Consider the following 25,889-nt stretch of genomic DNA (forward strand, 5'->3'; position numbering starts at 1 on the left):
ATTGCATTTAATAAGCATTTGGCATTTAAAACATACATCACTACAAGTGAGTATTAATATAACTAATCTCCTGAATTATTCCTTCTACTCTACCCTTATTTTGTGGTTGGGAGGTAGTGATTTTCTAAAAAAAAAATACGCACCTAATCAAAATCAGCTACTGTTTTAAGTATCTTGGAATATGTTGTATAGAATCCTTTTTATACTTTATAAGTTTGAAAGAATCCAAAATAAAGTCTTTGAGAAATACTTTCTACAGGATTAAACACTCAACTGTAATTAATATTTATTTTTTAAGGGATACGAGATGGCAGCTTTATGTATTGTGATTCCATATTATTTAGCTATTATTTGCTAATTAACAGCAGTACAGATTGGCAAAGTAGGTTGTACAATAACTTTTACAATGGTCTTGATATTTTCAATACGTTACAAAATTCACAAAAAGATGATTTTGTGCACATTCCACTTATTTACTTGTTTCATCCTTTCCTTAATTAATTAAGTTGCTACCTCGAACTACTTTTTACAATAATGTTTTACTGCAAAGTTGCTTTAATCCAACCTATTTCATTTATTGTTGTTATCTTCCACTTTTGTCAATTTTTTGGTATTTTTTATTTAAAATATTAATAGTAAATTATTTATTATAAGTCATATTCTAAATTCAATGAATTAATTAATCAAGTTGAGTGAGTATCTGCATGCTTTCATCCAATGTAAATAAATAAAATGTATTAAGCGTTAGCAATACTTAGAAGAGCAGTAAAACAAAACTTTTAACAAAGTTTTTAATAACCAATAACCTTTCTCTTAGAAATACATTAGAAAGTAATGCTGAAAACTAAAACGAAAATTTAGAATAGTATCGGATTGTTATAATACCATCAAATAAAAAACTAATAAAAATAAAACTATTGTATAGCTTTTCTAAATTTTATCTTAAAACTATGAGTTACAACAAAAATATAAACATTTATTCTGCCAACATACAAAGCGAACTGGCCATGCCTAATCTTACTTTATGGCAGTGAAGTGTGGGTTTTGCAGATTTGGAATGAGTCATGTATTAAGGCTGCTGAGATGAGATTTTTGAGTGTGGTCAAAGGATGTACTTGAGTAGACCTAATAAGGAATCAGGAAATAAGAAGACAGCTAAGTGTGATGCCACTATTTGGGTACATTAAAGGAATATCGCAAAAGATGGGGGTGACCATTTTTTTTGCGTATGCCGCTTTGTTGACTTCCTTCTCAAGTATGGAGATACAAACCGAGGGGAAGAAGAGATATAGGATGCCCAAGAAAGCGATGAATGCCAGAACAGGCCAATGACCATAATCCATGATGGATGATGACAAAACAAACTGTTAAAATCCAGCCAACTTTTACTTTGGTACTTGTTCATTGCTTTTATAAAGAAGGTAGGTTGTGGATTTAAATCCATCGGATTTGGCAGTTTTTATATAAAAAAAATTATAATTAAAACATACTCACTTCTAGTTATGTTTTCTCCTTGATTAATTTCAGCAAATAATGCAGATCTATCATTAGCAGAATCATCAAGTGTAAGGTCACCAAGTTGTGGAAGCACTGGTGGTGGAGGTGGACAACCTGGTGGTGGTGGTGGAGGGGCACCACCACCGCTTTTTGTTCCAGACCAAACTAGACCAGTTGTGTGATGTTGTTTGATGTATTTTTGTAACTCTGATAACGTCTCTACCCAAGCCTTTGCCCAATCAACATGTTTCTGATCCCTATAATTGAAATAAAAGAATGAAAAATAAATTAATGTTATTTAAAATACACCAAAAATATTAATCTGTTAGTCATTAATAGCCCATTCCATTTAATTAAATCTTAAATGATTTTTTAAATACTAAATAAACTGAAATGAAACCAAAACATTAAATAATGATAAAAAATTGATAACCAATATCATACGTTGATTAATTATAAAATCAACAGGCAACTAAAAAAAATATCAGTTATTCAAGATCATAATAATCTTAAATAATTAAAAATAATTACAATCAAAGATCAGATCACAATAGATAATTTATCCACAATCTTTACAAGATAATTAAGTTTTTAAGTACTCACTTCTGCTTCCAATCCTTTAAAACTCTATTCGTATAAAATTGGCCAGCATCATTCATTTCCTTCACATGTGGTGCTGGTGCTGGACTCTAAAATAAAAATCAAACAACATATGATCAGAAATAAAAGTTGTGTTAAAGAAGAACAATAAATAAATTTTTTTTTTATAAAAAAAAAAAGAAGTCAGCAGCTTAAGTAATACATTAATTTATATTTTTACTAAGATGCAGTAAAAAAATTAACGTGGATCTTTACTTTAAAGTTCTTTTACAGTAGCAGTACTGAATGATAACGATTTAAACAAAATATTAACGATTAATTAAAAAAAGCCATTTTTTTATCGAATTAAGAATAAATAAATCCTTTCTAATATTACATCTCCAAAGTGAACTTGCATCAAATATCTTGTCTGAATGATTCTGCCAACACATGTGACATTATCAAATTATTCCTACAAATCAAATTTTAAGTGTATATTTTTCCAGTCATTTTACTACTTTTCCAATGCCCTTTTTATCTATCAATGATTAAAATAATTCTTACTTATTGGAAAATCATATTTAGAAACCCTAGATATTAAAAAAAAATTAAATAGTAATTTTTTCATTATAATAGAACATGTGTTAAATAAATAATTATAATTTTATAATTTATAATCTTTTTCTATTTTCCTGTGTACATTGCAATCTGTTCAAGTAGTGAACAATAAACAACCCATGGCCCAATGAAATGATGATATGTATCGCATGTAAATTACTTGTAGACCCAGGACAACCATTCCTGAGATGTATATTTAATTGAACCTCAACCAACAAAGTACAGCATATCCACTGTCTAGTATTCAAATTCATAAAAACCAACTAGGTTTGAGTAGGATTTACAAATGTGGATAAAAACTTATCCACATAATAGGTTAAATATCCTTAATATTTAACCTAACAAAAATTTACATGCGTTATAAATTTAAAGCCAAATTTTAAAACAAAAATCAAATTTAAAAAAAAATATATAAAAGGAACCTTAAAACCACAAATATAAACAATTAATAAAACAAAATACACTCAAAAAAGGATCTCCTCCCTTAAGCAAAATTATAACTTTGAAGTTACCCCTAACTGAAGTTAAAATAAAAAAATTATAGCCCAAAATAGATGAAAACAAACTTAAAAGCTAATAATTCGAAGGTAAAAAAAATTAAGATAAGGTTACCCCTAACATTATCATAGTTTTATACAAGAAAAATATAATGATTCAAAATAGACAAAACAAACTTAAATGCTAACAATTCAAAGCTACAAAAACTTAAGATAAAGCTACCCCTAACATTATCATAATTTTATATATAAAAAAAAACAGTGGTTCAAAATAGATGAAAACAAACTTAAATGCTAATATAATAATTGATCTTGATTTTTAAAAATGACATTACTATAATAATAAATTTGTTTTTAAAGAACCAAAAATTATGTTAACAAAGTTAAACAATAAAACATGAGCTAATAATAATGCATTATAGGAGCTTAATGCTAAATCTATGTTGAAAAATGAAAAAAATCCTTTAATTAAAATTGAAAAATTTTTCAAAAATGGTGGGCGATAGAAAGATTCTAAGTTAATATTCATTTTAAACATAAAAAAAAAACAGATTAAAATCATGTATCACATATTAGGATGTTATTCGTGTTTTTATTATTATGCAATTCAATCATTTTAAGCTCTATTTGTATCTTATGATAAAATAATTTCCTTTTTATTGAAAAACAATAATCAAAATTATGAATTCTTTTCTTTTACATTTTTATGTAAATATTTATTTCTACAAGGGTATTCATAAAGTAAGGGCGGGCCGTCAGTTTATATTTAAATATAAGTGGGTCTGAACACAGTTTCACGGTTGCAGGGCCATCTATTGGCTATTTACAAAGCAACTGCAGTTGTTGTTTTTAGTAATCATTTACCTGCTGGTGAATGCAGATCGCAATGTCCGTGATAGTAGTTTCTCCCACCAGTTGTGAAGTACACGCTGTGACTAATTTTTGTGTGCAAAAGGATCTTCAACTGCTGAATTTCATTGGGAGTTATGCCTAATGTATGGACCTACAGTAATGAGTGAAGAAAATGTTAGACAATGGTGTTGAGATTTTAAAAGTGGCCACACCAAATGTGCATGATGAAGAACGGAGTGGCAGGCCCAGTATTCAGACTGACGAAATCGTTGAACAATGAACCGAAAACTGCGATGTGATCAGTGACTGACATTAGTGGTCTGTCTGATGAATTTCCACATGTTGGACGCACCTCTATGTACATGAATGTCACAGAAATGCTCAAATATCACAAACTGCGTGCAAAGGTGGGTACCGAAAATGCTCACCAACGAACACAAAGAGCAGAGAATGTGCAATGGACGAGCATTTTTGAATCACTATCAACAAGATGGAGATGATTTGTTTTCCCACACTGTTAAAGAGTCCACTCTTAACGAAACCACAAGATGTGGATATCCTACAGCAACACAGAATCAAAACAACAGTCAATGCAGTGGCGCCATTCAAGTTCCTCAAAACCGTAAAGGTTTATGCAATCTCTATGCTAGAGTTGAAAAATGTTGACTACTGTTTTTTTGGGATGAAAAGGGCGTTTTGGTTAATTTCATGGTACGTGGATCAACAATTACAGCTGACATGTTCTGCAAAATGGTCACCAAATGAGATGTGCAATCCAAAATTGACGATGCGGGAAATTGTCGTCTGGCATAATCCTCCTTCATGACAATGTTCATCCTTATACCACTGCCTTAACCAAGAAGATTGAAGATTTTCATTGGGAACTTTTGGCCACCTTCCATAGTCCTGACCTTGCAACTAGCAACTACTTCCTCTTCTTGCATTTGAAAAAGTGGCTTAGTGGACAGTGATTTGAAAACATCGAGGAACTCAAGACTCCTGTTGTCAACTGATTCAATTCCTAGACAGCGAAATTCATTGCAAAGGGGGGTTAAAAAAAACTGGTGCAGTGTTATGAAAAGTGCTTAGAACTGAATGGCAATTATGTGGAAAAGTGAAGCAGATATGTAGTAAACTAAAACTACAAGTAAAAACCTTTTCTCATGAGTTAATTTTTTTTAATGACCAAATGGTCCTTACTACATGAATATGTCTCGTAATTTTATGATACATAGTTAAAGAAATGAACATAATAAAAATCTGATGTGGACATCACATGACTTCCTTGTATGCCTAATTAATTAATCTCTCTCTATATATATATATATATATATATATCTGTATTTTTTACAATCAAAAACCAACTTGAACAACCCAAGTACAGAATTACAAAGTAAATGAAATGACACTTACGTTATTTTTCTTTTCTTTATTCCAATAGCACTTTCGCGGATCATCAGTTGTATATAAATTAAATAAAATTACATAACATATTTTTTTTTTATATATATTTAAATATGACATCAATTAAGAATTAAAAATTAATATTAACTTTAAAAATAAAATAATTAGGAGATTTATACCATGTAACCCACCAGCCAATGTTACATTACTGAGTGGATAATTTGTATAGTGTAATAGATAATTTGTATGGGTGTAATTTATATAAATAATTTGAAATTATTTATATAAATTCTGATTATATCTATTTTTATCTAAAAACATGCTACCATCTGTTGCTGATTTTATAATAGCGTCATCTTCATACCTGTCTGAAAGTTGATCAAGTTAGAAATTTTTTTGTACTTATATATACAAAATCTCTCCAAACTTTTATTATTATTTAAATTTAATTTTTTGATTTTCACTGTTTCCAAATTTGTTCGAATATCAGATAAAGAATGTTTCAATTTACCATTACTATAATTTCTAATGTGTTCTAAAAATTTAATTTAGGTTTAAAAGACCTATTAGGTTTACCTATATATAATTATATATATATATATATATATATATATATATATATATATATATATATATGGTCAGAATCATTGCATTTTATTTTATAAATTACACATGAATTATATATGTCAGTGTGACTGTTATTTTTTAAATATTTTTTTATTATATGATTGTTTGTCTTGAATGCCTGTTTAAATTTACTTTTATCATAAATATTAGTTATATTTCCAACTACATTATCAGTGTATAAATATTTTAAATATACACTGTCAATTTTTATTATAACTTATTTTAAAATTAATTTTTTTTTTTTTTTTTATAAAATATACAGAAATCAAAAAACTTAATTAATAAAATTGTTTACTTTCTTAGCTTTTAGTAGTTTTTAATAAACAGATATATTTTTCTCAAGTGAGAAATCTTAATATTCTGCAGAAATTTTAGTTTAAAATGCAATAACTGCAATGGGAGGAAAGAATCATAGGAGGAGAAGTTCAGCTCTCCATCTACGATATTACTACATATTAAATCTCTACCTCTACAAGGATATTAAATATGATTGTAGGCAAACATTCTTTAATTTTCTCATTCTATATGAAGTCCAAAAATAAATAATAATTAAAACAAAATTTGGTGTTACTGATTATTCTTAATACTTCATTTAAAGAAGGTTTACATAGAAAAATGCTGATTAACACTGTTTTTTCACAAAAAATATTTCTCATATTTTTACTACTTAACAAAAATCAAAACATACACATACATAATAATTATAAAAAATATGTACGCTAATAAAAAGCCTGTAATACAAGTTATTAAATTTCATCTAAGAAATAAATTTTTTTAAGTACGGGACATACCACAGTCACCCAACCAAGAGCAGGTATACTTTCACTAACTGCACTAAGGTGGTTAAAATGAGGCGAGGCACGGTTTTTTTCTCTAAGATCTTGTATGGCTTGAATCTTCTGTGAAGTTGGCTGCAACAACTGCATCTCTTCTGACTTAGAAGAGGGAGCTGCTCTACTAGCAGCTAACTGAATATATTGTAATTGTGTTCTGTAAAAAATACAAGAAAGTAATGTTTAATTTTATTATGATAATGTCAAATAATATTAATTTAGAGATGCATAATTTTCCATTATATAAATATAATCATATAAGTTATAATTTTTAGATACATATTGTTATTCTATCTTTTAATAAAATAAAAAAATAAAATGATATTAATATGACAATGTCTAGAACAAAGGGATTGCGGTGATATATATAGTTCAACAGTATTCAAAACTTTAGGCAACTATCTTAATTCATTAGTGCTCTGATGTACAATAAATTATTTCTGGCAATAGCAAACCTAAAAGAGGAAAGGAAAAATTTTTCAAGTTGAACAGGTAATTCTGATGTTTTATTATTTTCTGATTTGAACAGAAATCTAATTTTCTATAGACTCTAATGAAATACTGTGCACTTTTAATACACACAAAAAGTTACATACAAATTCCAGTAATAATGTAAATTGTACTCTGTTTTAAAATAAAACTGCTATAGTATACAGACTGTGACTTCTCTGTGGGTAATACACTAAGTACAGGAAGTCCCTTTATAGTGTAATAAATCCAACTTAATCAGGCTCTACTACTGCCAACTTTCACCGCTGATATCACTGAGTGCTGCTGGAAAAGGTGGGCGAGAATAAGCTGTGGTAGGGGTCATCCGGTGTTTCATTCGTGTTGGGATGACCTTAGTTGTAGTTGAGTGTGGAACAATGGTGCATACAAGTGTGTTAACTGTTGAAGAGCATTTGGTAGCTTGTTTGTGGATGTATGAATGTCCAGACACTGGTAAAACATTGAACATTATGAATGACTTCTTTGTGAGTTTTGGTAATTCGTCAATAATCACGGAAAATGTTACTGACAAGGGACAGGAAGTGTTCTTGATGCATCACGCAGTAGGAGGCCAAGAACTCGAACTGAGGTGTGTACTGGTGTGGAGGCATCAATTCAACAATCACTGATTAAATCAACACGCAAACGTACTGCAGTTAGGCATTCCAAGATCGATAATGCAAGATTATATGAGGAAAGACTTGAAAGTTAAATGTTTTCATCCAGCCAAAGTTAATGAGTTGAGTGACAATGACCTTCATCAACATGTTTATACATGTCAGTTATTGCTTGAACGTTTTCCGAAAGCAAATGATAAAAAAAACATCATGTTCTCAGATGAGTGTGTGATTTATCTCATAATTGAAATGTTTTTTCTGGGTGAAAGACAATTCTCACTGTTTTAAGGAAACTGAACACCATCCGCCTCATGTTACAATTTGGGCTGGGATGACAGCTGAACATCACCTAAGCCCTTATTTTTTTGATGTTATAGTTAATCAACTTGGTTATCTGAGAATGGTCAAATAAGGGTAGCTTCCAGAATTAATGACAAAAAAGGATCGCTGATATCATTACGTTACAGTAAGACAGTGCTCCAGCACATTTTGTTTTGAACGTCCAATAACATCTCAATGAAATTTTTCTGAATCACTGGATTGGACATGAGTAAGAAGAGTTATCATCAGCTCCATTACCTTGGCCAGCAAGAAGCCCTGACCTCACCACAACTGACAATGCATTCTTGGGTTTTGTAAAAGAAGAGATCTGAAAACAAAGATATGTCAAGAACGAGCAGCTCCAAGATGCAGTTTGGTCAGCATGTAAAATGATCAACCCTGATATGCTGTTCTGGATGAACAACTGGACATGGAGATGCATACATCTGTGCTTTAAACATGGTGGAATCCATGCAGATGTTTTAGATCCACAAAAGGTAAGTTGTACCTAACCTAATAATCTCATAACTAGCGTAAAGGGACCTCCCATTCACTCTGTAGGAAGCCAACAATGTCTAGACTCCTACAAATTTGTCAAAATGAACTTCTTGAAAAATAAATATTTGAATTTTGTGACATTTAATTTAACTAGCAAACATACTTGGCGAAGTAAGGGATTTCAAATATCTATATCATCTTAGCGCTTAATTTAGCAATAAACCAAAAATTTTAAGTTAACAAAATTTATACAATTTCCTTCTTTTTTTTTACTGAGATTTCATTTTGTAAAAAGTTTATTTTAATTCCTATTAAAGAAATATTTTTTTTAATAGTACTATTTTTTATATTTTTTATTATTATTTATTTATTTTTAATAATTTTTTTGACAGTACTAGAAAAAACTACAGCCTATTTAAAAAAAATGCCACTTTTAAGTAACATAATAGCAAGAAACCTTATTTAAATAAAAATATGAAACAGGATGCATTACAATAATGTAAAGAGACTGTACTGTGAATGAGCTGTAACATTTTGTGGAGTGCGGTAATGTAATTATTACTTTCTGAAATCACAGCTCTAGAACTATGCTGCAAGAAGGAAAGTATGATATGCAGTAAAAAAAAATGGGGTACAGGTTTCTTTGCATTTCTTCGTTTTACTACCCAAGGACCCCAAGCAACAAAAACATGGAGGTAATGTTCATATGTATGTATGTGTGTTGGTGTGTTTTAAGCTTAACAACTTTTGATCAGATACATCAATTTGATGAAATTTTGTACAGAGACTCATGTATATGGGGCAATTTATTGGTAAAGTTTTGGTGTCAATTTTCTCAAAATTTTGCAAACATAACCCCACTTTATATTAAGATCATGCATGATCATATTAACATCATGCACGCTTATTTTACCATCTTTAAAAACCTTTACCCTAAAATTCCCCCATTCCCCAAAAATTGAAAAAGCTACCACATTATTAATGCATATTTTTTAAACCACTTTTTTTATGTCTTCCTAGACAGCACAGTAGTAATAGTAGGGCAAATGACCAAAAATATAGTTAAGGGACAATAATAGTGGTGGGGAAAAAATATCAATTTTTTGAATTTTTTAATACTTCTTTGGTTTATTTAAACATATAATGATAATTTTACAATTGAAGTTCATTATAGATTACCCCCATCCTAAAAAACTAAATCTTAGATAACTGTTTCATTTTTAAGAATAAATAACATATTCCAGGAAAGTATTACAATTTATTGTCAGCTTTTTTATCACATTTTTTTGCGATTGTAAAAGTGAAAATAAATAAAAGAATCCTTAACTATATACACATAGTTAAGCCAAAATGAGATCCACCTTCTTTTATTGAAAAAATTAAAAGTAAATTTTCTACAAAAATTGTTGCAAATTCTATTATGTCCTTAAGTTAAAAGTAAAAAATACTTGCTAAGATACATCTAAAGTGAGTAAATCACAATAAACTTGTTTCTCTGTGATTTGTTTTTACTATTTAAGTTCATCTCGTTTAATTCATCCTGAATGGTTAAATTTAAAATAATAAAGTAATAAAAGTGGGGAACACTTCTATCTGTAAATATTTTATAATAAAAGCTATAATATGTTTCAGCCATGGTTTTTTCCATAAAAGTTTCATTAAAACAGAGACTACTTTTGCTGCATGATTAACAGAATAGTAACTGATAAAAATGGTGATGATGGACTTGTTTGTAAAATTATTTTTAACTCATAGTATGTGAAAATACTGTACTGTGAGCAAAATGTATACCAAAATTTAATCTTACATGCATAAACTGAAATAAATAATGTAATTTTATTACACGTGGTCAAGGAGATGCCACATCTCTTTAACACAGTGATTATTTCATCTACCTTCAAAAACAGCTGTTTTTTTAATGTATGATTTAAATATCAATATTTAAAATTTTGTTAAACACAAGGTGGTAAAGGCTAACGATTTGATTAGCAAGGGGCCCTAAATTTCTCATCATTCTTTTTATTATTTATTCTGGTGGAGAAATTATGTTTTGAAAAAAAAATATTTTAAACATCATTCTATTTTGATATTGGCAGATCAAGGGAATTGGGTGCCTAAGGTTTCAGATATGTCAACAATGAGCACCAAGATGTTGTTTCTTCAGCATTTGAAATGATCACTCGTGACATGCTCTTGTGAATGAACCATACATGGAGGTGCATACAGCTGTGCTTTGAACATCGTCGAACCCACACAGACATTTTAGATCCTTTCTTTTTTCCTGTTTAGCCTCCGGTAACTACCGTTTAGATAATACTTCAGAGGATGAATGAGGATGATATGTATGAGTGTGAATGAAGTGTAGTCTTGTACATTCTCAGTTCGACCATACCTGAGATGTGTGGTTAATTGAAACCCAACCACCAAAGAACATCAGTATCCACGATCTAGTATTCAACTCCGTGTAAAAATAGCTGGCTTTACTAGGACTTGAACGCTGTAACTCTCGACTTCCAAATCAAGCTGATTTGGGAAGACGCGTTAACCACTAGACCAACCCGGTGGGTTAGACATTTTAGATCCATGGAAGGTAAACTGCACCTATCCTAATAATTTAATAACTATCGTAAACAAACTTCCCACCCACCCCGTAGCTAAAGGTGCAACAACACAAGAGAATTTTGAAATTATTCATATTATGAAATAAATAGTATTTTTAACAAAAATTAAGTAATATTATAATGAACGAAAAATGAATATAACAATATTTTTTTTATATTCTTACTGACTATTGACTATCTAAATACATTTAGTACAAAATAAATATTTATTTACTAGTAGAACAGATAAATTCACTGAAAACTAAGCTGTACAATCGCCTAAAAATATCCTCTGGAAAAAAAATTTGCAACATACTAGGGCTCTTTAGAAAGTTCTTGGTCTGGTAGAGAAAACATAAGATTTTCAGAATTTTATTTTTATTTTTCAACTTGCACTTTGATAGATTTAGACCAACAATTTTCAAACTTTGCAAAAATAAGTGATTGTCTCAGCTTTGACCTCATCATTTGAAATAAATCTTCTTCCAGCGAATCCTTTTTTTAGATTTGGAAACAGTACGCAATTGCTGGGACCCAAATATGGTGCATGTGTTTGTTAACTTTTTAAACCATAGGTAATGCAAATTTGCAGCAACAACCAGAAACACGTATACAGGCACATTATCTACTATCACATTTATATAAGTCTCAAGGAATTGTTCAATCAAACATGTTTTTGTTTGACTGTTAACAGACACAGCCACCCATCGAACGTAAAGCTTTTTCATACTCAAACATTGGGTAAGATGGAGTGGACAAGGTCTATCACAATGTTTGTGATGTCACCAAACTTTTTAACACCTTTAGTTGGCAATCAATCATTAAGGATTTTTATGGAGATTTTGTTTGTTTGTACCAGTTTTTGAGCATTCCAAACATTCATAAACTTGAATAGAAGTACTACATTTAAATTCAGGAGCCCACTTTAATATAGCCAAAAAACAATCAGGAAAAATCCTTTAAAGTGGAATCTAATTCTTTTTGTGTCTGCTAGAAATAATTTTTTTATAAAATACTACTTTATAACATCTTGAATGTCAATGTTATTCATTCTTCAAAAAGCGTCAAAACTTCTTTGGTTTAGTAGATTGCCACAAACAATGAACTAAATGCATATGTGTTTGTAGTAAGCTATCTAAAAATGCATAGTTGACAAACACCACAATCATTAGGTCATACTTGCACCATTCCTGTTGTCAAGTCAAGAACATTCTGAATGGTAATATGAAACTAGTTGTTTATTATTTTAAACATTAAAAATGGTGTTTATACATAATAGCGACTATCATAATGATGATGGTATCAGCATTCAACAACTGTTACTGAGTACCACAACTATATATACATTTTAGTTCTGTTATAGTATGTTTACTCACAATTCAGGACTCAGACAGAAGAGAGAGCAGAAAATTACAGGTTTAAAATATGAGTACTGAATGATGATTGTTAAGGAGGTATATTCTCATTTTTTATTTAAACATTTTTTTGTATTTTTTAATTTTTTTTTCTGAAGGTTTGTGGAAGAAAATTACAAAGTTAGTTACTGAAGATCAATGTTAAGACTACATTTAAATAGTGTATTAAAACATGATCTAGTTTTCTTTAACAAAGCAATGGACGAGGGAAATAAAAATTTACTATAAGCATAACAGAGTGAATTCTTTTATTTAATATAACAGATAAGAATCATTTGTAACAAAAGTAGGTATTGCAGATGGATATGCAATAATTATTATGAGAATAAGCTGGAAATTAACAAGTTAGAAGTTTGGAAAAAATGTTGATTGCAAACGTCACGCATTTAATAAAATACTTTCCATAAAACATTGAAGTTAAACAATCCTGGACTGGTTTCTCTCCTCCAATCTGTCAGCATACATTTGCAACTACCATGTCATTATACAAAAAAAGACTTGGGGTGGTTATTCCTGCATATTATGTAATACCTATTTAGTACTAATCATTAATCACTTTCATTCTTCTGAATATTCAGAATATCAAATCATATTGTAAAAGGACCAGTGTAGCAGACCAGGGTACAGATTCCTTCCCGTGTTTACAGATTAAGAAAGTATAAGAAAATAATAAAGGAATCCAGAAGGAACTAAAAAGGATCCTTTTCTAAGACTAACAGGACCGTTTAACAATCTGTTCTATGTTCGACAAGAAGGGTTACCAGACCGGAATAGGAATTTATGGGAAGATGTAAGGACGCAGATGATAAAATGATTGTGCTTCAACAATTAAGGAATGAGATGGGTAGAAGTTCTGCAGGCCAGGGGACATAAATACTGCTAGGACCAGCGGGAATTAAGCAATTAAGTGAGGCCATGTTCGGCGCAATAACAGTGAATAGTTCTACGAGTGTTTGACGTGATTGTGTGATAGCGTTATCAGCAAATGTTTAGTAACAAAAAGTGGAGCGTACGTCACAAGCATTCCACTCCAGACAGTGGTTGAATTCAGGAAGTTGTTCGGTGAGTTATTGATAATAGTAGTGAAAGTGACAGTATTAAATTCATTCATAAAGAGTATGGTAGTTTTATAGTAAAAAGCAAACGTAATAATATTTACAGAGAATGGAATTGTATGAACTTTAGGAATTGTATGAATGGTCTAATCTTACCTTGTTGTTAATGCAATATTAAGTATTAATATTAGCAGGCATTATAATGCTTGTAGTAAATTATTTGGTTTTTGGTATTTGGTATTTTGGTTTTCATAATTTAACTATCTTTAAACAAATCTTGTCCTTATTTGCATTACCATTTTGTCATACTCATTATTACTATTATTGTTGTTGTTATTACTATCATTATTATTATTTATTCTATTTTCTATGTTTTCAGAGTAATAAACTGTATTTAAGAAATCTAGTTTGTTACTGTCTCAATATCCTGGTCAAACCACAAACACGCAACAATATCCAAACTGAAAAGATAAGTGAATGAGTAATTGGGCAAGCTTACTTATTTTACTCTAAGTTTAAGATACCATTATTACCCTAATGTCTAGAACAGTATAAATAGTGCAATATCATGACTAAAAAAATTACTTAGATTTTTGTATTACACTATCTGCCCAAGTCTTTCTTACAGTGTAATGCATGTAAAACACTTGACAAACTAATATAGTCACAGCTGATTTCTCTAAAGATAACGATGTTCACTAAACCCCAGTCCCTGTGGTGGACTGAAACAGTAATTTGTGGAAGTGAATATCACCTTGCATTCTGGTAGATATGGAGTGCTGATGTGCAATGGTAATAATTTTGGTTCAGTGAGGAGAATGACAGGAAACCATTTTATTAACTTTCTCATACTGAATTTAATATAATAGTTATCCTGTTGCAAAGAAACTGCTAAGATACAATATAGCTAAAATTTTATCTGATTAACTTATCTTGATGAATGATAAATGAAATATACAATGAGCTTTGTTGTTATAAATAGTTAATCAGGCCATATGGCATCCAGTCATACTGAAGATTTACTGACTACCATAACGGCAACCCAATCCCTGGAAGACAAATGAACTATCTGCTCAGAGGTAGCCCCTCTGCGAGTTGACAAACACTTTCCTTTTCTTTTTCTTTCCTTATACTTTATTCCTTCTTATTTTGTCAAGTGCTGTGGTAGGTAGATGCCACCCGGACTGCATCCGAGGCAACATGCCTTCTGATAGCCGGCAGGGAAGCGGCTTCTTTACTGGAGTGTGTTTCTTAATAGAGTGCAAAAAACCTACATGCCTGTGAACTGAAAATTGCACAAAAAGCCAAGTTACTGGCTAAGGTGCTTACAGAGTAAAGCCTGTCCTTCTATTACTTCTTAATTGGTACTCTTACAATGAACACAGCAATACAACCTTGGGGTGGAATGCTTGTTATTCTTGAAAATGACTGTTTTATTCTCTGATTTATCTCATGTCAGTAAAGACAGGCAAAATATCAGTTTTATACTAACATGGAATAATTTATTTGATTTCAATGGAAGTTTGCTTATGTTTCTCAATTAAGTTAATTACTCCTCACCAAATTAATTCAAAGTAAAAATACTCTTAAAGGATGAATGGTTTAACAGAAAGGTTGCAAAAAGAATAAGAAGGAATCTATTTCCTACTACTACCATCCTTGGAGATATGAGAATACTACAATTTTCTATGAAACTTTTACACCTTAAAACTGACACTGTGATAGAATCAAATAATTAAAAAAGTCACAAATTTAAAACTTTTATAATCATTAATAAATATCAATGGTCAAATCTGGAACATGATTATGAAAAATCCTAATTTCGTAAAACTCATAATTTTTTGTGACATCACAACTTTCAAGACTCATGATAAATTACATATATAATAATTTGGTTCATCTAATTTGATTTTAACAAAAACCAGCTTACTGTATAAAATTAGGGTGATAAAATGTATAGCTTAATAAATAAAAAAAAAAGGGCATTAAGATTTAGTGCCCTACATAAACTAACATGGCAGTATTTTACAAAACCATAAACTTAATGAATTCCCCTCCCTTGTGGTCATAGTCTTGACTTCATACAGTCTTGTGTGCTCATAAGTTTTAATCAAATTAGTAGATGAGAATATATTATCAACGTAAAGTTTAACTTTCAAATTATGATTGATTGCACACCTGCTACAGTGTGTTGAATCTCATATAAGATTAAGCACACTGAATCATTGCTTCATTATCTTATTTTCATTTTACATTAAACAAGTTGTTGGAAGTTTAAAACATTATTCTCTTTTTTTAAATGCATTTTTCATTTTAACACATTTCGATTTTGGTTCCACTATTATTTAACTTACATTGTAAGAAAAAACATTGTAACAATAAAATTATAATGAATTAAAATTGTTAATACCTTAGATAAACTTAAATTCTTTCGTAAAAAGAACTATGCTATATTGAACTATGCTATATTTTTAAATTAAAAATATCTGATCCTTGTTTACTATTTTATTCCCAATGACCTATGAAACCATTTTCATTTTAATATTCTAATCAATAAACTTAATTTTAATTAATCACTTTTCAGTTGCCATTACACAAGCTTCACTTTCATAAAATCTTTAAATAACTTTCCTCTATGATGATACAATATTATTGGAAACTTAAGTACTGTTTTTTAGGTGCCAAAATCATAAAAGTTGTAAGACTGTAAGTATCATACAAGTCACAAGCCACTTCTGACATTCACACAATCATTTTCAAGTATAACCAATACGTCATTCCACACTCACTAAAGAAAGTAAGGAGTTAAGTAAATCCTTCATGTCTTTTTTATGAGTTGCACTATAACATATCAGCATGCCAGATCCATCATAATATATGTGCTATTTAGTTCTACAAGTGACACCTTTATTCTGTTAGGAATAATGAGCAAAGGTGGAGTTAGGTAATTCAGTTTAAAAATGGCCGCACCAATGTTATGATGAGGACCGCAGTGGTCAGCCTACCCTTGTCACTGATGAACTGATTATGAAAATCAACGATATTTGTGAAAATCGCTGCATTACAATTACGGAACTCTCACTTCATTTCTCCCAAATTCACAAAGTTTACTGCATGAAATTGTATCAGGGGAGTTTGATTATCTCACAAGTTTTGTGCAAGATGGGTGTCAAAAATCTAAGGTGGCACATTTTTCTACAGAGAATGAATTGAAAAGCTTGTGCATCATTATAAGTGCCTCAATTTAAATGGCAACTATGTAGAAAAATAGTTTAAAATTGTTCCTTTCAAATGTATATAATAAAATTTCTGTTTTTTATTTGGTTGGTTTTTTTTTAATTTCAAAAATGTAAGTTACTTTCTGGACAGCCCTAATATTAACCCACTGGGTTGGTCTAGTGGTGATGCGTCTTCACAAATCAGCTGAAATAGAAGTCGAGCGTTCCAGCTTAGTCCTAGTAAAGTCAGTTATTTTTACACAGATTTGAATACTAGGTCGTGGATACCGATGTTCTTTGGTGGTTGGGTTTAACTACACATCTCAGGAATGGTTGAACTGAGACTGTACAATACTACACTTCATTTACACTCATACATATCATCCTCTTAAGTATTTTCTGAATGGTAATTACTGGAGGCTTAACAGGAAAAAGAAAGAAGCCTTCGTACATTAATGAAATAAAATTTTAGAAACTTTTTATGATACAAAAGTCACATTTTATAGATTAAAAGTAATAATGACAATGATTTTTTTTTAATGAGAACAAGTTTTATTCATAAATAATGGAATTAGTGGAAAGTAAATAATTTTAATTAGCAATAGTAGTGTTGTACTATTATTATCATTATTATTATAACTATTATACTAATAAATACAGTACAGTAACAAATGTATTATAGATAAAAAAATTACTGATAAAATGTTTAAAAGTGTCTCAAAGCAGTGTTTATCCATTCCAGATGCGGGAAATAATATTCCTGTTGAGAATAAACATTCCTCAAGATGAATTCTGCTAAAATGAGACTGCTCAATAGACTCTTGATTTTCTAGAGATGTTTCTGCCTGTTGTACTAAAATTAAAATTTTTGGAAACGTAAGAGGCCAGCTTAACAAACAGATAACCACTAACTTGGCTTTAAATAAAACTAATAAACAAACTCCTGAACATCACTACACGTAGTCATCATCCTAATGAGCCAAAAAAAAGAACTGGTTACTCTGCTCTTTTTTTTTTATGGTAGCTTTCTAAATTATTTCAATTTGCACAATAGTTATTAAAAAATTAAGGGATATTGAAACAAGAAAGATAACAATTTATCCATATAGGAAATATCTTTATCAATCAGGGTAATTTACCACGTTCTTCATGACCAAACAGGAATTTATCACCACAATATTTAAGGTTTTAATTAAGTACCTTTTTTTTTTATTAGAAGCTTGAATTTGAACATAATGGTGGCTCTTCTATTAGAATAAGAACAGAACATCCAAAATTTATTGTAAAATATTCTTTGAAAATATTTGCCAAAATTATGATCAACTACAAATTAGTGAAAGTTTAATGAAATTCTGAGAAAAAATGAAACAGCCAAGAATTTTATAATAATAAAAATAACTAATAATGTTTTTTTGGCAAAATATAATTTCACGTAACTTGATATGCTTCAACAATTTGATAACGACTAAACAACTCACTTTCAAAATTACATGGCTGTTGTTCTTTCAGTCTTTTTACAGACATTTGTCATAATAATTACTGATGGCACTGCTATTCAACAAATGGTTATGGAAAATCCTTTAGTACATATTCTAATAATAAATTCTATTTCTAGTGACTTTGTAAACTTTATGTTATTAAATAATGGTTGATTCTGTTGTTATGTGTATCGCTTGTATGAGGTCTGTTCAGAAAATAACCAAACTTTATTTTATTTTTTATTTTTTAATCTTTATTATTAATTTTACAGATTATTGGTCCTTACCCCCTTCAAAGTACTTCCCTTGCTGTTCAGCTATCGAACGAGGAATAAACTTTGCCTTTGATGCATGTTCAATTTTTTAGTCAAAATTTCATGGCATGATCCAATTGAGATGCTAACCTATTCTGCAAGTTCTCTGAGAGTTAATTGGAGATTTGCACGCACTATATTGTTGATTTTCTGAATATGAGTATCATCAGTTGAAGTCAAAGGCCTTCCTGGTCGGAGTCATCTTCAACTGTATGAAGACCACTTTTAAATCATAAAAACATTCGTAACATTGCATATGACCCAGAGCATTATCACCATAAGGTTGTTTCAAAACGTTGTTTGAAACGTTTCTATGAAAGTTTTCCCCAGTTTCATGCAAAATTCTACATTGTATTGTTGCTTACAAAAATTGCATATTAAAAAAAATCTCTAACACTCTAACACATTGTACTTAAATAACAATAACATGAAAATTAAACGAGATATAACATAAACAATCCAAGAAAATGTGGTTACAGAGAAGGTTATGCAGAACATAGTGCTGCCAACTGCATGTCACTAAATATCTCCACTGGGGCATAATGTTCATAACTGAACAAAAATGTTCAGTTATTTTCTGAACAGAACTCATAAGTCCTTTGTAACTGCAGGGTACATCATTGACATTGTATTTGCATATTCAATTTGCCTTGTAAATAAATATTTTGTAATCTGATTAATAGATAACAACACAGAGGTTAATATTATTGTTCGATTTTGTTTTTTAGCAGCAAAGAAATTTATTCAAAAATATATAAAACAATGGACCAACGGTCATATGTTGATCCCATTTTAATTTAAACTAAGTAAATATTGGGATACATAATTAATGTTTATGGGTCCCTAAAAATGATCTGACAGATCATTTTTCTATCTTCTGGTTTTGACTTTCTGAAGGAAATGCAAGAGATTAATCTTATATGTAATATATGTAGTTATAACAAATATTTAATAATGATAACAAGCTTAGTATTTTATTAAGATGCATAAAAGCAAAGCACTATGGAGACCTTATGTTTTGTTCTTGAATTTGGACAACAAACCATATTAATATCGAATTGGTAGCAGAATAAGCCACAATTAAAAATGATTATAACAACATTATTTTGTATTATTTTACTGTATTTATTATAATAAAATCAATCACTAATCACTCTCATATCGACTCACATAAACTTAGTTTGATATTTAAGGAAAATGTTTGTTACATTTTTTTGTCTTGAGTAACACAATCCATAGTAGCGTGATCACGCTTGTTTCATGCTACTATTAAATAAAAGAAAGAAAATCATGCTGCACGATGAAACCTTCAATCAATTCACCACTAAAATCAGTGATTCCAATGTGCCAAAAAAGCAACTTGGAATTAACATCAGTGCCTATAAAGACTGGACAATTGCTTATCAATCTAAGGATCCTATCCCATCTTGCCAGATGTTCCTCATGGGATCCCTATACTGAGAGTACAAGCTGACCATTAATGACAAGCCTGACCACTAAATGATGTGTGTCAGAAGCCTATCGCACAGACACTGTCAAGCGACCTCCTACACAGGATAGTAGACATGCTATTATGTCCTACGTAAAACTTTTTCCAGCCATAAAAGCCTGGCAGATCATTAATCATATATGGGTGCTGCATGAAAATAACATTGAGGCTCCATCGCTCAACAATTTCACATAACTCAACTTAGACTAGATAAGCATCCTTGGTATTCAGTTGACCGGACTTAAACATCAAGCTATACTTTAATATAGCTCAACTGCCCAAAAGTAACAACTGCATTCTTTAATACCAACTGAGTGCTGATGACTCTTGTGCAACCTTTTGCAGTTCAGCTGGTTGGAGCCTGACTTTTGCAGACAATCATCACATTTGTGGCCTTCCTCGCCACAATGCACACAGACCAGTGTAAATTTACAAAATTTGGCTTTGTGGCCATATTTTCAACACTTAAAAACATCTGTCAACATCAAGGTATTCTTTGACCCGACAGGATCCAAAGTCAACAAATAATCTACTCTCAGATGTAAACCTCTGAATGAGACCAGCACTTACCTCAAAAACTCCATCTTATCTTTGGACATAATGCCTACCAGTCTTAAAGACCAGCCTACATTCCCGCCTAAAAGTGGCTTCATCCAAATTGGTGTTCTATTCCCTTATTAGGGACAGAACATCCCCGTCAGAAAGGCTGCAGTCAATATCATAAACAATGATGCAGGGCCTATGAACCCTTTTAGGGTCAACTTTTACATTCAAATGTTTGACGGCCAAAGATTCTGTTATCACCTGGATTGTCTCCCTGTTGTATGCAACCACAACTAATGCTTTGCTGGTCTCTCTAATGTTTCTAATTTTAAGCCCCTTTTGACTATTGTGAAGGACAACCTGAAGGTCCTTTTTCAATTCACTACTGGGTACAGTTGGGCCCTCTGCCTTATTAACAAAAATAACCTCAGGCTTTTTAGAAACTTGACTGGCTTCACGTCTTCCCCTGACTACTTCAGCATACCATTTAGGTTGTACTGAGGTCGGGACAGACTTTTAGATCACTGTGACCTTTTTGGGTTTGGAGGCAAGGTTCTCAAATCCTTCTACAAGTGCAGAGAACACTTCCTCAAACAATTTCAGGTGAGGCAAAAATCTATTCTTTGTAGCCGCACTGACACTCCTAGAATTTTCCAGAAAACTGAACAAGTTATCCAATTCGGTCATGGGCCAGCAGGGCAGAAATACCAGGTCTGCCCCTAGCCTGCACGAATTCATCAACTAAAAGGTTAACTTCCACCCAGGTGGATATCCCAACATCTGCCACCGAGCCTTTTCATCAGAGACTGAGGAGGTTTAAGGAAAAAGATCCGGCCTCCTCTTCTAGCCAGACTTCCTACCTACCTCTTGAGTATCTGTCATGGCCAGAGATACCCTGACCTGACAATCTACAAATAAAATGCTCACTGTCTTCCTTCTACTTAGAATCTTGGGCAAGCCCATAACTGTGACTACTACCTGTAGCAAGCCACGGGCAGCCAGAGACTACAGCCTGAACCACAAGGAAATGGCATCATCTAAAGCGGTGACAGGGAAACGTTTTTTGGTAGAGGACCAAAGAAAATATGCTAGGTGAGCCAAGAAAATTTATTAAAATAAGCACATATACAGCTATATTTTATATTTATCTTATGATATATTGTTATAAAACTTAATTAATGATTGAATGGCAATGTGACTACTTCTAAAATTTTTGTAAAATCTGGAGTAACAGGAATGTGCCGACTCACAGAAGTGAAGCTAAAGTAAGTGGCCTACTGTCAATCTGTTTCTAACACTACTTTTTCAAAGTTTCATGATAGAAAATATTGGTTTGCAGACATAGGATGATGATGGTGGTTATTTTCTGGGCATGAGAACTCAAATTTGGAAACTTGATCGACAAGGACTTGTAGAATTCTAATCTCGGGTCGTTGAGAAACAACTCCTACATTTCAGTGTTAGAATGCAACTTAATTAGGTCAGGCTGAAATTCTGGTTCACTGTGTCGCAGTCAAAATTAAATACAATACTGAAAATATCCAAGTCTTGTTCAATAGTTTTGAACTCTTGAAACCTGCATTCAACATTGTGGAGTCTACTCATGCTTTCATCATAGCTCACAAGTTTGTCTTCAATCACTGGGACTACTGTTTTTAGCTTTGGGAAGTGGGACAGGTCTTTCTTAACTAGCTGTTTGGCAAATAGAACTAGTTGCATTTTAAACCCTCCGAGATAACCCCAGATATTGAGGATAAATCGATTTCTTCCTTACAGCTTAACAACTTATTTACATGACACAGAAAATCTATGAAAATGCAAAGTCCGAAAACCATGTATTTTTTAATGTATTTTCCAGCATTTCACAACCTTCACAAACATGTTTTTCATACACGAATTAAATTATTTCCTCTTTCAGCTCCAAAACTCCCTTGAAGACACATCCTGCATTAAGCCACCTTATTTTAGTGTAGTAGAGTACATCAGTGTATTTAGACTGCATGACGTCAAAAAAATGTTGAAATTGTCTGTAAATGCTCAAGATTGAATAGTATTAACAAGTTTCATAATGACATCAAGCACATGTTTCATATCTAGAGCAGATTTACACAATGTCGATGTATGACAATGAAGAAATACAATTTTGTTCTCAGGGTATGCTTGGTTAAACATGGCAACAAAACCAGATTTTTTCCCAGACATATTAGATGATCCATCAGTCGTAATATTGCATATACTGATTATGGGTATCTTCAAAGTCAATAAGCCTTCTTGAAATTCATGAAAAATGTCTGACCCTCTTGACGTTCCCTTTAATGATCGCATGCATGCTAATTCTTCAGCAATACAAAAGTTATCATCAATACCTTTTATAAAAAGTAGCAACTTAGCAATATCATTTATGTCGGTATTCTCATCCATAATAATAGAACAGAATTTAAACTAATTCTTGATTCTAGTTGCAACAATAGGTATTTATCTATTGTTTCGATTCTAGAAGGAATTGTTTTTTAAGACAAACTGATAGTCTCATAATCCTTTCTTTTGTCAGGACACAGAATATCTCAAACTTGGAGCACACAATGTTTCACAAACTCCCCGTCAGAAAGAACTTTGTTACTTTTAGCAATATTGTATGTTACCACATAACTAACATGTGTAGCTGCTTTTTGAGAACTATTTTGTTTTTTTAATATTTTGCTGACCTGAGAGCTTTTTACATTTTTTCTGCTTTTTATTTTCTTCCATCTTCAGTCATGGCTTCATAACTGGCAATGTTATGCTTAGATGTAAAGTGCCGAGAAATGTTAAATTCTTTGTAGATGGCCAGTTTCATTACAAATAAGGCAAAATGGTTTACCCTTAAAAGTTGTGAAAAACTATTTCCAAATCCATTCATCTTTAAAAACACAGCACTGTGAATCAACTTTACGTTCTTTTAGTTGCCATTTGGCAAATCAGAAATGTCTCACAAATACTCACTACAAAATAGTAAACAATAATAAACAACAAGAGTACATAAGATCAGATTGAGAACTACTGCATAATTAGCCACTGAATTTGACTGACTGAGAGTATTAGTTCGTTAGGCGGTGGCTGGAGTGGTGGGAATAACACGAGTCAGTCTGTTGAGCACTACCCACTGGGTTGGTCTAGTGGTTTACATGTCTTTGCAAATCAGCTGATTTCGAAGTTGAGTGTTCCAATGTTCAAATCCTCGTAAAGACAGTTACTTATATATGGATTTAAATACTAAATCGTTGATACCGGTGTTCTTTGGTGGTTGGGTTTAATTAACCACATACCTAAGATAAGGTCTACCTGAGACTGTACAAGACTACACTTCACTTACAATCCATATTATCCTCTGAAGGCTAAACAGGAGAAAAAAAGTCTGTTGAGCACTGCTGTTGTGAACACTCTGAAGCAGTTCTGTGACCTACTGCTGTCTGCTACCCTGTGTGCAGTATACAGATACAGAAAGAATACGATGTGATGTACGATGTGAAATGCATGTACGCGTTTGGTTGAAAGATCTGATCAGAATGTAGTAAAAAGTGTGTGCAGGTGGCCATTCAGAACTGTGTCACGGGCCGGATTAGATCAGCCTGGGAGGAGGCAGCCACATCTGGCCCACAGCTCATACTTTGCCCATCACTGATCTAAAGCATCCTAGACAGGCTTCTTCAATTTCCTTTTTGTTCTACTTCCAATCACAGATGGTTGTTTCTACAACACCAAACTTATAAGAAATTTTTTTATTGATTCTCCAGCACTTAATCTTTTTATTGCTTATAATTTTTTATCTATTAACAGCACCAACCATGTATGTTTTGCATCAGTAATATCTTTGTTACAACTAGCCGTTATAAGAATAACCTCAACACAGTACATACAAATAAACAACACAACACATTACAGATACTAGACTGTATTACAGTACAGCAGATAAACAAGATAGACCGATCTTTACGCATAAAGTAGATAACAGTAACTAAAGAAAATTTATTCTTCTGCTTTAATGTCACACGCTGTAAATACATATGCAATACTAGTTACTACGCAACAGTAATTACATATAATAAATAATCTTCAGTAATAGGTAATAATAAAATTCATACATGGAGTAAACAGCATCTTGGTTAATTTTTTTTTTAGTTTTAAAGTACTTCAGACTTTTTTTACCCGAGGCTAATTATGAATTTAATGAATGATTTATAACATAGTGAAAATATGTCATGCCTCAGCAGGATTCGAACCTGCAATTTCTGGATGAAAGGCCAAGAAGCTACTCGACCATGGTCAACAGTCACCTTAAGAGAGAAACCTTAGTTAATGGAGGTCTTACTATATTAAAAAATTGTAATTATGTTTCACCTGACTCAACAGTGAATACTGTACAATATTTAGCGACTCATATAAGAATTAATTACATAGCTTAATCATTTGCCTTAAATTTTATCATTATAAAAATAACAATGTCACAGACACATACCATTAAAAAGAAATTGTTGTATGTAAGTGACAAGAACATAACATTCACTTATGGCAACAACATAAATTTTAACCATGCTGTTTCAATTAGTCAGAATACTTTCACATTTTTTTAATTATAGAAATGGATTTTAATTGATACTCCTTTAACGGACAAACTGTATGTACCCTTTTATAAGATATAAATGGGAAAGTGGTGACTTTTAGTACAAGAAAGATGAATCCCCAATTCATCTAGTTTTAGAATGCAATGTGTGTTTAAATGACATGACTAACGTATTGATACTATAAAATAAATTTAAATAAAAATCTAAAAAAGTAACTTTATAACTATCCTAATTTAACAATTTTGTTTTAAAGCCAATGGTAAAAACTTTAGATAAAAATTTACTTGTTTCTCATCAAATGTTTTGGGAAAATCCAAGTTTATTGGCAATTAGAGTATAGCATA

The 25,889-nt window shown here is 31.3% G+C and overlaps 1 protein-coding gene across 7 annotated transcripts in view; it reads right to left on the reverse strand.

Moving 5' to 3' along the window:
• Window positions 1-25,889, reverse strand: part of capt (adenylyl cyclase-associated protein 1) — a 153,655-nt gene that overhangs the window by 13,389 nt on the left and 114,377 nt on the right. For all 7 annotated transcript variants that reach the window (XM_075379941.1, XM_075379934.1, XM_075379917.1 and 4 more), the window contains 3 exons: window positions 6,866-7,064; window positions 2,101-2,186; window positions 1,495-1,754 (listed from right to left, as the gene is read on the reverse strand). In XM_075379941.1, coding sequence (XP_075236056.1) covers window positions 1,495-1,754; window positions 2,101-2,186; window positions 6,866-7,064 — 545 coding nt within the window. The remainder of the gene's footprint in view (window positions 1-1,494; window positions 1,755-2,100; window positions 2,187-6,865; window positions 7,065-25,889) is intronic.

Source organism: Lycorma delicatula, chromosome 1, assembly GCF_047948215.1.
Source record: "Lycorma delicatula isolate Av1 chromosome 1, ASM4794821v1, whole genome shotgun sequence".
In the NCBI taxonomy this organism is placed as follows: Eukaryota; Metazoa; Arthropoda; class Insecta; order Hemiptera; family Fulgoridae; genus Lycorma; species Lycorma delicatula.